A 13,675-nucleotide genomic window follows, 5' to 3' on the forward strand; every position below is an offset into this window, starting at 1 on the left:
GCAAAAATTTCACCGGCTTCTTTCTCGGCTCATAGTGGATCAATTTGACTGAAATTTTCAGCAAATCACCTTTACACTATCTAGTTTTTAACTATTATAGCGAGAAATGCCATCTCTTTATCTTATCTCCCATAATGTATCTTTAATAGGGCACCTACATAGTTTGGAAATCGCGGTTAGTAGATTTGAATGGGCATAATTTGACAATATGTAGATACTTCTGCTTGTGTTCACCTCTAGTAACCTACCATCTCTAGTGCTAAAATTGAAATGAAATGAAATGGGGTTTAACGTCCTACTGTTCTGCTCCTATTCTGGGCTAATGAAGACGCGTATACGCCATACAGTGTGCTACGAGGGACATTTTTCCCAGGCAGCCGCACTATCGCCTACTCTTATATCGAATTCCAACTGCCAAGGGATTTTTTACGTGAATTCCAATGTATACACGGGGCCTTGGTTTTTCGTCTCATCCAAAGGACTAGACAGCTGTCCCGATGAACTTTCTCGGCCAATGCAGGGTTCGAACACACGACCTCCAGGCTAGCGAGTCAGCGTCTTAACCAACTAGCCACCGTGGCTCCCTCTCTAGTGCTATCCCCTCCCCAACACTTCTCCAGTTATATCCCCCCCACCCATCTCTAGTATACATGTAATAACCCCCTCCCGCCCAACCGTGATAAGTACATACTCACACAGTTTTCATAATACCTTTCTTAAAACATACATTATACAAGGGATAAATCTGCCTATTACAGGTCTTTCTTTAGGCCTGAAATGTTATATAAACTATTAATTAGACATTTATTAACACGACAAGACCATAATCAACTCTCGATTCCATCTTATATATCTGAGTTTCATTAGATATGAATCCGATCTGCGGTTCAATGCCCACTGTTAATTAACCGCAAAAATGGTTAATCGAGACGTTCTTCATTATCGTTACAGTGGTAACAATGACAATGAGGTTTTCTGGGCACCGAGTGAAGTAATTTGACTGAAATTTTAAGCATATTCTATTTACATTATCTATTTTTTAGCCATTATAGTGAGAACTGTGAGCTCCTTAATCTCCTATAATGTATCTTTAATCTCCTATAATGTATCTTTAATCTCCTATAATGTATCTTTAATCTCCTATAATGTATCTTTAAGTATCTATGTTTTAACTATTATAGTGAGAACTGTCGGCTCCCAAAATACATCATTAAGTAAATAAACAACATTTTTTTTATTTAAAATGAATTGGGAGGGAGAGAGAAATGGGATTTAATGTCCACTCGACACAAACTAGGTCATTTCGAGACTAACATATGGTTTAATTTTATTTACATAATTCGCTTGTGCGTAGGGGTCTTTAGCAGTGGGAGGAAACCGGAGGACCCGGAGAAAACCCCGGAGGTTGGACAGGCGACCCTACTCCTTGCCACGTACAACCGGGGATTCAAAACCACGCCAGTCGACTCAATGACAGACTTTATGATACAGCGCGCGCATGCTAACCTTTCAGCCATCCAACCCCCCCAAATGAATTGGGTATACATGTGTATGTATAGCCTCTTTAACAACATGTTATGTTTAGTAATGGATAATCAAGTCTCAATTCACTTTACTGTAGTCTCTAATAATCAGCCTCTTCATCTGCCCAGTTTATTTGATCATCTTCTTTGGTGATTAAATCTATTATAACGTTCATCAATTTGGATTCCTTACTTCCCGTCGACCAATCAGTCGATCCTGGACGAGTTATCTTTCTTTCCAACAGACGATCCAACTGAAATCTCATATCTTTCACGAGTTGAGCAGTTTCGGGAGAGGCCTTGAAAACTATCCAATCATCAACAGACACACAATCACCCTCGTCATAAATTAGCCGAATATCCCCACCAAAAAACAACAGAGGATACGGAGAAATCGTTGTACAGTCGTGGACATAAATAGCACTAGTTTTTAACATCTGGTGGAAAATAACCCACCGCGATTTAAACGAACTACATTTTGCGTTAACTGACACGGGATGCATGGCGGCCTTTTGACCGCCTTTTAGATTCAATTTTACAGTCGTTGTCCCTTTGCCTGACGCTCTGGGTGTTTTGCCGATTTTTGCAACATTTGGATACAGTCCGGCACACACAACTGCTTTGATTAGACTCAGATTACTAGAATGGATGTTGGCAGACGGATCATTGGGATCCGAACTTGTAGTAAAACCAACTTCCTGTAAAAGTTTAGCCAGTTGTTTTTTCATCTCCTTTAATAACCTGAGAACATTTACCGACAGAAAGAATTCCCGACAGAATTGGTATTCGTTTCCATTGGATTTAGCTTTCTCCCATTTTTTAAGCGCGTTGATAAGGAGTATATGGTCACTATGACTGTCAGCGGAGAGCAGACGACGAGCTTCGTCTGCTTCCGATTCTTTACCAAGTGGCGTATAGAAAGCATTCTTATAACTCAAACTGGCCGCGACTGATAATACTGGATCGAGACATCCAAACATTGCTCCAAATAGAATCATTTTACCGGTATGAGGATCTACAGGCATTCTCGCTAGATGATATCCCAAGGGCAATAACTCCTCGTGCTTATCGAGAGCGTTCAAATCTTGAAGTGTTGTAATGGCATGATCTAGAGCTAGAATTGAAGGTGGTTCCATGGCTTTACTAACAAACGGTAAAATCTTTCCTAATTTCAGGATCTTTATTTGGAGACAGACTTCCTCTAGTCGCGTTCGGAGCATCTCCGGAGGAAAACAATCAATCATCATGGATTCTTCTTGTCGTGTGTAGAGACGATAACATACCCCAGGCTGCACTCTTCCTGCCCGTCCACGTCTTTGTTTGGCGTTGGCTAACGATACTTGTTTCGATTCCAAAGTACTCAGGTTGTTCTCGGGTTCGAAATCTTTAACTTTAATTTTGCCAGCATCGACCACGTACACAACATCGTCTATGGTGATACTAGTCTCCGCGATATTTGTTGCTATGACGATTTTACGTACACCAGGGGGAGGTCTATCAAAGACCTGTTTTTGGTTCACAGTTGGCATGAGGGAATGAAGGGGGATAATTCTAAAGTTACTAGAGTTGAACATTGGTTGATCCAACAGACATTTGTTTAAATTACTGATTTCACTCCAGCCGGGAACGAACACAAGAATAGCGCCATCTGGTTTGTTTTGAACAATATACGTAATTAAATTAGAAATTAGATTTATATTGACTTTATCCTCATCAGCCATCAAGTTGCGTAAACTACTGATTGTGTTATAAGAGTAATCTCCCTTTATTGTTTGCAGCCAGGATTCTTGAAGCTGAATTCTGTTTTGTGCCTCATGTTTCTTCAGTCCAAATAGGCGTTTTGGACGAGACTGAGCCGCTTCAACGCGATAATTAAGCATTTCTAAAACATCCTCAACAAAATATTCTTCAACGGGAAACGTAAATCCGGGGATATGCAGCATCGGACAGTTGTGGAAATATCCAGAAAACATCTCCGCATTCAGGGTGGCGCTCATTAGAATAACTTTAATGTCTGGTCTTTTGGGAAGAAGATCTTTGAGAATAATCATCAAAAAATCGGAGTGTAAATCGCGTTCGTGGATTTCATCAAGAATAACATGCGTAGCTCTGGTCAAGGATGGATCAGATTCAAGAAATTTCAAAACACATCCGGTTGTACAGAAGAGGATTGAACCGCGAGGTCTTGGCAAACGACTTTCTAACCTTATCATATACCCTACATCCTCTCCCCCACATCGGACCGCACGTTCTTGAGCGACCCTTTCGGCAACCGATATAGCACTGATTCTACGGGGCTGAGTACAGATGATGTGACACTGCGACCCGCGACCTTGACGTATTTCTTCATCCAAAATAAACTGGGGAACCTGAGTTGTCTTTCCGCATCCTGTCTCACCGCCGATGACAACCACCTGATTTCTAGCCAACGTCTCGATTATTTCATCCTGCATCTTAAAGGACGGGAGTTTTTCACGAAATTTCAACATTTTTTGATATTCTGGTCGCATATTTTTGTTTTCCAGTTCAGATTTATACAAACTATCCAACTCACTAGACGGACTGAAGGCGTAAAATTCACTGACGTCAGAGTCCAATTCGATGAAGTCTGATTCAAATTTAGAGAGTTCTACCATATCTTTAAAAGCTGAAATATCTAAATCTTCGTCATCTTCCTGTGTAAAGCGTGTATGAATACCTTCCGATTTATCACCGCTGTATTGTGATCCTATGCCTAAACCTTGCTGTGATGCCGCTGAATAACTACTGGAAGCTGCTCCCGTTTCCAGATTCAATGGTTCTGAATATTCTGATTTCTGATCACAGTTGTCGAACCAGTCACTACCGTAGGATATCTTTGTTTCAGTTGGCTCGTAGGAATTTTGTTTACTCTTGGATGTGGAATCCCTTAGATTGTAAGAATGTTTTTTTAAAGATACAGGTGGCTTGATGTCGAAATTATTTAAAACAGATCTGATTTCCTTTTCTTCCGTTCTGTTCATATGTACGACTGGTCTATGACAACGTTCTGTTTTTTCTTTCTTGGCCCTTGATTTGGCAGCATACCACAACCCAATATCTCGTCCCTTCAACCCAGGTGGTCTTCCTCTTCCTCCTCTTCCTCTATCCCCTCCTCCTCCTTCATGCCTATGACCTTGACCTTCTTCCCTGTCGTAACCTCTGTGACCTCCAAATTCATAGTCTCTTTGTTTATTTTCTGAATATTCCTTATCATTATATCTGTAGCCGCGACCTCGACCTTTGTATCCCCTGTAACCTTGACCTCTACGTCCATAACCATCACCATATCTTCCATAGTCCGACATGTCACAAACTGAAAAATAATGAAAAATAAAAACAATATTATTTCAGTAAAAAAGCTAAGATGAAATAAAATGGTGTTTAACATCCTACTGTTCTGCATCGACTGGGCTAATGAAGACGGGCATACCCCACACAGTGTGCTAAGAGGGGATTTTATATCGAATTCCAACTGTCAAGGGTTCTTTTACGTGTGGGGGGAACTATGCCAGAAAATCAAGAGTAAGTTTTTCGGCCAGCACTGGGAGCGAACATGGGACATTCAGGCTAGCGAGCCAGAATCTTACTCAATGAACCACTGTGCCCCCCCCCCCCCCGACCCCTTTGTCTAAAAGTGCTTAAAACTCAATTATCATTAATTACCCACAGGCTCTGCTACGGTGCATGAACCATGAATTGGGGATAGGCACTCTGTATTAAGCCTAATTCCTTTTACAACAGTCTTTCACGGGCAAATTTATAGTCTACAGATTGGTAATAATCCAACACTATATTAAATATACATTATGCAAGAGCAAAATCTGCTTATTACAAGTCTTTCTTTAGGTCTGAAATGTTATCTAAATTATCAATTAGGCATTAATTAACTTATTCAGACCATAATAAACTCTCGATGTCAAGACTAGCCTTCGATGTTGGCTGGATTAGATTCCTATATGCCGCTATAAAATGGCCATTGATAATTAAATAAAAAAAAAGTGGATAATCGAGACTATGCTGTTTATATTAATGATTTTAGTAATGATGACCGAGACTATGCAAAAATTTCACCCGCTTCTTTCTCGGCTCATAGTGGATCAATTTGACTGAAATTTTCAGCAAATTACCTTTACACTATCTAATTTTTAACTATTATAGCGAGGACTGCCATCTCTTTATCTTATCTCCCATAATGTATCTTTAATTGTAATTTCAAGTAGAATTTTGATATTAAAATACATAAACAAAATACGTTTGAATTAGTTCTCTATTATGAGACTCGCATCCTCCATCTGGCACTACGGACAATGGAAAACCACGCCAGAAAAACCCAGAGGGACTTTCTCAACTAACAGTAACACCTGGAGCGAACCTGAGATCTCCAGGCTTGTGAGCCATGAGTCACCAGGCTCCCTAGCATATAAGAGAGAGAGATAGTTGAAGTCCACAATACACAAACTAGGTCATTTCGGGACTAACATATGGTTCATTTTTATTTCACTAATTCACTTGCGCATATAGGGGTCATTAGCAGTCAGAGAAAACCTGAGAAAACCCGAGGTTAGACAGCAGGGAATCTAAACCACGCCACTTGACTCAATGACAGACCGTTTGATCAAACGCGCACCCATTCACCATTCGGCCACCCTACACCCCCTCTAGTCTATTAGAGAAATGGGCACACGACACAAAATCATTTCGCGACTGACATATGGTTCAATGATTCGCTTGCGCTGTAGGGGTATTTAGCAGTGGGAGGAAACCGGAGGGCCCAGAGAAAACCCGCGAGGTTGGACAGGCGACCCTACTCCTTGTCATGTACAGTGGGGAAGCAAAACCACAAAAGTTGACTCAATGACAGATCTTATGATGCAATGTGCACGTGCTAACCATTCGGTCATCAAACCCCCTCGTAAAGCTGCGAATCAAACCACACCACTAGTTGACTCAATGAAAGTCCTTGATCTAAAATGCAGCCATGAGACCATTTGATCACCCAACCCCCATAATATGGGCCATTTATCAACAAACCTTTTTAAATTTTGTCAGCTGATGAACTGGTGAAGTTTGATTTGTGAAAACTAAAATATGGTAGGTCTATTCATGGTAATCTACTAATGTATTTGATCAGGTACCTGGGGGAAAGAATTTGCTTCCAATAAAGCCACTTCCACTTCTATAAAAGACGAGTCGAAATGGAAACATTAATTATGATTAGGCCTAATAATCGAATTGTTCCATCTTACAAAAAGAACCCAGCGTTTCACAAACGGAACATTCCACATGGAAGCAAAACCTCGACCACGAGTTGTTTTTAATTTTTATCACACGAAATTTTATTGGCTAGCTATAAATAGCTTGTAATCAAATTTCTCGTAGCAAACATCTACGGTTATACAAAATTTTATGAGACTTAAATAATTTGCTTCCACAGCATATCAAATAATCGGGAACCTCGAATAATTTAATTCAACATTATTTATCGTGAAATAAAATCCTGCATAAATTTATCCAAAACTGCAAAAATATGAAAGACATGAAAATAAAAAATAAAATGTGACTTCGTTTTCCATCGACACCGTCTCGTGTGTAGCCTTCATCTTCCGTTTTGCTTCACCTTCAAGTTGGACATTTGACTTGTGTATGTTGGGTTGGTTACATGTAGGCCTACTTTTAGATTTTATTTAAGATGACAAATATGATATTAAACTGTATTCGAGAACCTGCGAACTGTAGGCCTTTCGGTACTGCTGTACCGAATACCATTATATTAATTAGGCGCAGCGCAATCAGACAATTTCAATGACCGGAGTCCGAGATTTTTCAGGCCCTTTTTTTCTGATTTGTCAGGCGGGGCTGACAAGAGATTGAAAGAAAAATATGCCTTGTCATTCGGATGGGACGATAAAATGAAGAACACCTGTTTACATGGGCATGCATGTAAAAGAAACCTTGGCCTTGACATTCCAGCTAGGAGTGGGGGAGTTTCATCATGAGCAAGTTGATTAAATTCCGAACTTTCAATCAATATTTAAGTCCAAATGACCCATTCAAATTCATGCATGCAGCCATTTGCAGGTTTTCTCCGGGCCCTTCAGTTTCCTTCCACTTTTAAAGACCCCTACGAGCAAGCAAATTATTGAAATAAAACTGAAGCATGTGTTAGTCCCAAAATGACCTAATTTGTGTCAAGTGGACGTTAAACCCCATTTCCCTTTCTCTCGATCACAGGTCTTGGCAGTGAATATTCGTCGGGATTTTCCCTTTGGCAGTGGTTTAGGATATTGGTCGTAGCAAGAGAAAACATATATAGTTGTTCAGATGGGAGGAAGAATTAAGATTCCTTGTGCACATTGGTGTGCACGTCAAAGAATCCTTTGGAAATTGGAATTCAAAAAAGAGTAGACTGTTTAGTGCTGCTGTCCAGGCAACATTCCTCTCAAAGCACATTGACATTGTATGGCTGTGTTCATTAGCCCAGTCAGTGCAGAACAGTAGGATGTAAAACCCTATTTCATTTCGATCGTTTCAGTTTAAATTTTACCTTATGCATGAGCTAAATCTGCCAATTTCAGGTCTTTCTTTAGGCCTGAAATGTTATCTAAATTATTAAATAGACATTAATTAACTTATCCAGACCATAATCAACTCTCGATGGCATCGCTAGCCTGCGATATTTACTGGATTATGATCCCATTTGCTGCTCGACTTCCATTCATAATTTAATCATGAAATGGATGATCGAGACTATGTTTTTTATCGTACAGACTGTAGTAATGATGATCGAGGCCAGACCCAAAATTCAATTGCTAAATTCTTGGTTCCGAGTGGAACAATTTGACTGAAATTTTCAGCATATTCCCTTTACATTATCTAGTTTTTAACTATACTATTCAAAAAAAGTAGGGGATATTTGATTTTTAAGTGTTATTAAAGTCACCTAATGAAACTGATGAAGAAACAAATGACAAAATGAAATGAAGTTCACATTCATCGATTTATTCCAAATGATCGTTAGACTAAGTAAGGCACAGACTGACCATTATAAGGGTAAAATGATACCCGGGGTCAAACAGCAAAGTTACCACAGCATCACAACCAAGTCAGTAACAGGTAAATCCTCCTCTGTTTGCCAAACAAGCATTGATCCGACGTGGCATACTCCTAATGAGACGTCTAAGATCATTTTGGTCCAGATTGTCCCATTCCTGTTGCAACGCAGCAGCAAGTTCTTGGACATTGGCAGGACGTTGATGACATTGACGTAACCTCTGTCCAAGCATGTCCCAGACATGCTCGATGGGGGAGAGGTCAGGACTCAGTGCTGGCCAAGGTAATGTGGTGATGTTCTGTTGTTGGAGGTAACCTGTAACGATCCTGGCCCTGTGACATCTTGCGTTGTCATCCTGGAAGATGAAACGGCGGCCATGACGTCGTGCGAACGGCACAACATGGACTGCCAAGATGTTGTCCCGGTAGTACTGGCCTGTAACACGCCCTGCAACAACATGTAAAGCCGTTCTTCCAGCAACAGTGATGCCTCCCCACACCATAACAGAACCACCCCCAAATAGATCATGTCTGATGACGTTAACGTCTTGGAAGCGCTCCTTTCGACGACGCCACACCCTCCTACGTCTGTCCAAAAAATCAACAGTGAACCTTGACTCATCTGAAAACATCATATTGCTCCAGCGTCGATTATCCCAGTGTTGACGATCCCTACACCAACGACGTCTTGCCTGAATGTGATGATCTCTCAAACAAGGGATCACGCGAGGACGTCGGGCGCGAAGGTGACCCCTATGCAGTCGATTCTGAATCGTCTGGCCACTCACTCTCACACCAGTGTCTGTTTGAAGACGAGCGCTGATCTGATTTGCTGTGATGACACGATTTCTCAAGGCCAAGGTACGGATAAATCGATCCTGGGCTTGAGTTGTCGCTCTTGGTCGACCTGAGCGTGGTCTGTCCTGTACAGATTGTGTATCACGGTATCTGGACCATAGCCTGCTTATGACAGACTGAGAAACATTCATCGTCCGCGCCACAACCGCCTGTGTTGTGCCGATCTGTAGCATGCCAAGGGCACGTAACCTTTCATTTTGGGTAAGCCGACGCATATCAAAATTTGTTTTCTGGTCACTAAAACAATTAAACTGATGTTTCCACCCTGGAATTCAATGCCACAGTGACTGTAACATTCAACGTCAGAGTCGTGCAAATCTTGGGTTGGACCCCCATGATGATCCCAAGCATCACCTGGATTCCATGCGGTAGCTATTGGTGCGTTTGGGCGTCACATGTAACTTGAAATGTTTCTTCTGTTAGGTTCTATAGTGACTTTTTTCGTAGTCATTTGCATATTTTAGTATTATGCCCCCAAAATCAAATATCCCCTACTTTTTTTGAATAGTATATTATAGTGAGAACCGCCAGCTCTTTATCTAATCTCCTATAATGTATCTTTAAATTAAATATTCATTTATTACAGAATTCAAGAAAATGTCGATAGAGGAAAGCCGCAGCGTCTTAGATGAGTTCAAAACTCAACAGTTTGTTTTCCAGAACTTTCAATTGTCTTCGTCAATTCTCAATCATTTTTACGAATGTCGAGAGAAGGATTTGTACACAGATGTCAAAATTAAAGTTGAGGATAAAATATTTTCCTGTCATAAAATTCTTCTTGATGCAGCGTGTCCATTCTTTGCGTCGTATTTCTCGTTTTGTAAATATCAGAAAGACAAGGACGATATGGTTGTTTTAAACGAAGTCAGTGCCGCGGCTTTTGGTCAGTTACTGAATTACATATATACATCAGAACTGACTATCACCTCGGAAACGGTCGTCGACATCCTTCATTGTGCCGACTTTTTGCATTTTAAGACAATTGTTAAAACTTGTAGTGGGTTTTTGCTACAACATATGAATTACGAAAATTGTTACAAAATTCACGAAATCGCTAATCGGCATCGGATGAAACATCTAACGTTACAAGCCTGGAATTATATCCTACAAAACTTTGAAAATCTGGCACAAACCGAAGATTTCTGTAAAATTCCAGGAAATGTTTTAATCAAAATTTTATCCAGTGATTTTCTTAAAGTGTCAGAAGAAAAGGTCCTATTAGCTGCCGTTGAGAAATGGATTTCGTATGATAATGAGAACCGAAGAGCTTTTTTACCTGAGTTAATCAAGTCTATACGTCTGGATAACCAGATGATAATGAACGTTTATCCAGATGTGAATCTAGATTCTAATTTTGAGAAGTTGGAAGAATGTAGTCCACGATTAAAACAAGTTCTAGTGGTGATCGGAAGAGATACTAATCAGTACAACCGTGATCACACACGATACAATATACTCTGGTATGATCCAGACTACAAACGCTGGGAAATGTTAACTAGTTTTCCATTTGATCGTCGTTATCTTTTTGCGGCCTCCGTTGTCGATAACAAAATTTTCTTAACTGGAGGTGTAGGCACGGATCTTCCTTTTGACGATCCTAACAGACTAGTCTACAATGAATGCTGGGAATATAATGTGAGATCATCCAGTTGGAAGGAGTCTAAACCAATGAAATTTTCTCGTTTTAATCATTCCTCGGCTGGTTTTCTCGGTTGTTTATATGTTGTGGGTGGGCGGGGCCAGCAGGGAAAATATTTTCATGCAGACGGTGCCCGGTATGATCTTGAAACTGATCAGTGGACGTTGATCGAATCATTGCGTGGCGTACAAGGGGTAGCTAACTCTGCATTGGTGCCACTCGACGGTCGACTCTTTCTCTTAGGAGGAATGTACAGCCATAAAACTGTAAGTAAAGATCTTGATATTAATACTTACAAAGAGAGTCAATATTACGATCCTGAGGACGGTTTATGGCATGAGTTACCCGCCCTTACTAGACAAATAGATCAGAATAAATTACACATCAACAGTCTGGACTGTTTATCAGTTGATGGATTTTTAGTTTGCGTAGATGACAATCAAGGGAAATATGTTCATACTTATAATCCTGTTACCAAGACGACATCCAAGTTCATACAATGTCATGGTTACCATAGGTATTCGGGTTGTGCCGTGTTTGAAAATAAACTTATTTTGATTGGTGGAATAGAGAGTCGATTTCAACCACATGACATGGTGCATTATTTTGATTTCACGAACCCTTCACAAGGCTGGACGATGATGCCTCCACTTCCTGTAGCGATGTCAAATCTTGTTTGCCTAACTATTTTTAAATAGTATAGTAGTGTTATAGTTACGAAAGCTCTGATTGTTAAAATGCTTAATTGATTTTGATAAGATCTGGATTATGTTACAGGACTGGATGATGATTTCTCTACTTTCTGTGCCGATGTCAGATTTTTTAACAGCAATGTTTAATACTAAAACCTGGTTGTTAAAAAAATGCTGAAGTAATTTCGATGATACACTGAGAATGTTTTTAGCACATTTTCAGATTCCTAGAAATTATCTTGGAAAAACATACACTATGGTAGCACAATTTTACTCTTTGATTTGGTTGATGATTACAAGAGGCATATTCTCTCGAACAAATAAATTATTAAACATACATTATGCAAGAGCTAAATCTGCCTATTGCAGGTCTTTCTTTAGGCCTGAAATGTTATATAAAATATTAATTAGACATAAAGATTTTAACTAGATTACAACGGTTCACTGTTTAAAAATTAAAAATTAAAAATGGGAAAGCAAGGCTAAGTCTCGAATATACCAGTGCCCTGGTTACCAATATGCACACATCTTGTGAAAACTACAAACTTTGATAACTTGGCTCAGAATGAAGTAGTTTGAATGAAATTTTCATTTTACATTATCTGTTGTTGAGCTATTATAGCAAGAATGGCTAGCCCCTTACCTAAATCTTACATAATGTATCTTTAATCATCCATCCATAGGTTTGTGTTAGACTGACTGAGTCATGTGATGATGACGTTAATAGTTGTGCGGCCCCTAAATATACAATCCTACAATACAGAGAGCTGTTGACATAAAGCGTGGACACAATAGCCAAATGATTCAGCCGAATCAATCGGGGTCGAAATTCGCCTAGTGTGTCCACTGTCATTCGGACGAATCAAACATGTTTGATAGATTCGCCTAGTGTGTGCGCTTCGCTGAAGTAATTGCCCGAATGTAGAATTTGTTAGCCAATCAGCACTCATCATCCACTCATATTGAGAAGTCATGTGATTGTCGCCGCCATGTTTAATCATGTGACATGAAATGTGATGCAATCGACTAGTGTGTCCACTGATTCAGGCGAATGATTCAGCTAATGTGTCAACTGCTTAACACATGTGGTTTGAGGGGATGTAGGAAACAGTAACTACACATTATATTATAACTCTTATTATTGGTATAGATGTTACAAGGTTTCAAGATATATGACCAATGTTTTTTTAACCCGATGTCATATTTGTTATTCAATTGTTATAATCTATGAAACAATATATTTAAATTACCAAGAACATGTTATTTTGTAGATGTTTTTAAATTGTTATAATCTATTAAAGAATATATTTAAATTATAAAGATGTTTATTGCGGTTGTCTAGGGTGTATGCAATTAATACACTCACTGTACAAAAATAGATTTAGAGAGAGAGGTGGGTTTAACGCCCACTCGACACAAACTAGGTCATTTCGGGACTATAACATTGTTTAATTTTATTTCAATAATTCGCTTGTGTGTAGGGGTCTTTAGTAGTGGGAAGAAACCAGAGGACCCGGAGAAAACCCACAAGGTTGGACAGGCGACCCTACTCCTTGTCACATACAACCGGGGAATCGAAACCATGCCAGTTGACTCAATGACAGACCTTATGATACATGCTTACCATTTGACCATCCAACCCCCCAAATAGACTTAGAGCACAGGCTTTCAAACTGTAGGCTGACAATGAGAATATCTTGCATTCTAAACCAACGTGGGCCGAATCTTGGTTTCAAACCATAAACCATGGTCTGACAAGACACTGTACACGCAATCTCATTTAAAATCCTGTTTCGTTTTTTATAGTACAAAATTTTGTTTTACTTGTCTTTACTACACTAGGATCTGGAAGAGTTGTTATATAACCCGCATTCTGGATGATGTGAGGGATT

General features: G+C 39.7%; 2 protein-coding genes across 3 annotated transcripts; one reads left to right on the forward strand and one right to left on the reverse strand.

Annotated features, from left to right (window-relative positions):
• Positions 1-676: 676 nt before the first annotated feature.
• On the reverse strand, positions 677-6,819 carry LOC126820376 (ATP-dependent DNA/RNA helicase DHX36). 2 transcript variants are annotated; one of them, XM_050548281.2, is made up of 2 exons: positions 6,576-6,819; positions 677-4,857 (listed from the first exon to the last, which is right to left on the reverse strand). In XM_050548281.2, exon 2 carries the CDS (start codon positions 4,847-4,849, stop codon positions 1,625-1,627), a length of 3,225 nt encoding a protein of 1,074 aa, XP_050404238.1. In that variant the 5' UTR covers positions 4,850-4,857; positions 6,576-6,819; the 3' UTR covers positions 677-1,624. The 2 variants fall into 2 exon arrangements, with proteins under 2 accessions (XP_050404238.1, XP_050404237.1); XM_050548280.2 differs by having other exon boundaries at positions 6,680-6,816.
• A 314-nt stretch (positions 6,820-7,133) lies between these two features.
• LOC126820389 (kelch-like protein 30) lies at positions 7,134-12,959 on the forward strand. The gene is made up of 2 exons (XM_050548304.2): positions 7,134-7,205; positions 10,039-12,959. Exon 2 carries the CDS (start codon positions 10,050-10,052, stop codon positions 11,787-11,789), a length of 1,740 nt encoding a protein of 579 aa, XP_050404261.1. The 5' UTR covers positions 7,134-7,205; positions 10,039-10,049; the 3' UTR covers positions 11,790-12,959.
• The last annotated feature ends 716 nt before the right edge of the window (positions 12,960-13,675 follow it).

This window comes from Patella vulgata, chromosome 5, assembly GCF_932274485.2.
Source record: "Patella vulgata chromosome 5, xgPatVulg1.2, whole genome shotgun sequence".
Classification (NCBI taxonomy): Eukaryota; Metazoa; Mollusca; class Gastropoda; family Patellidae; genus Patella; species Patella vulgata.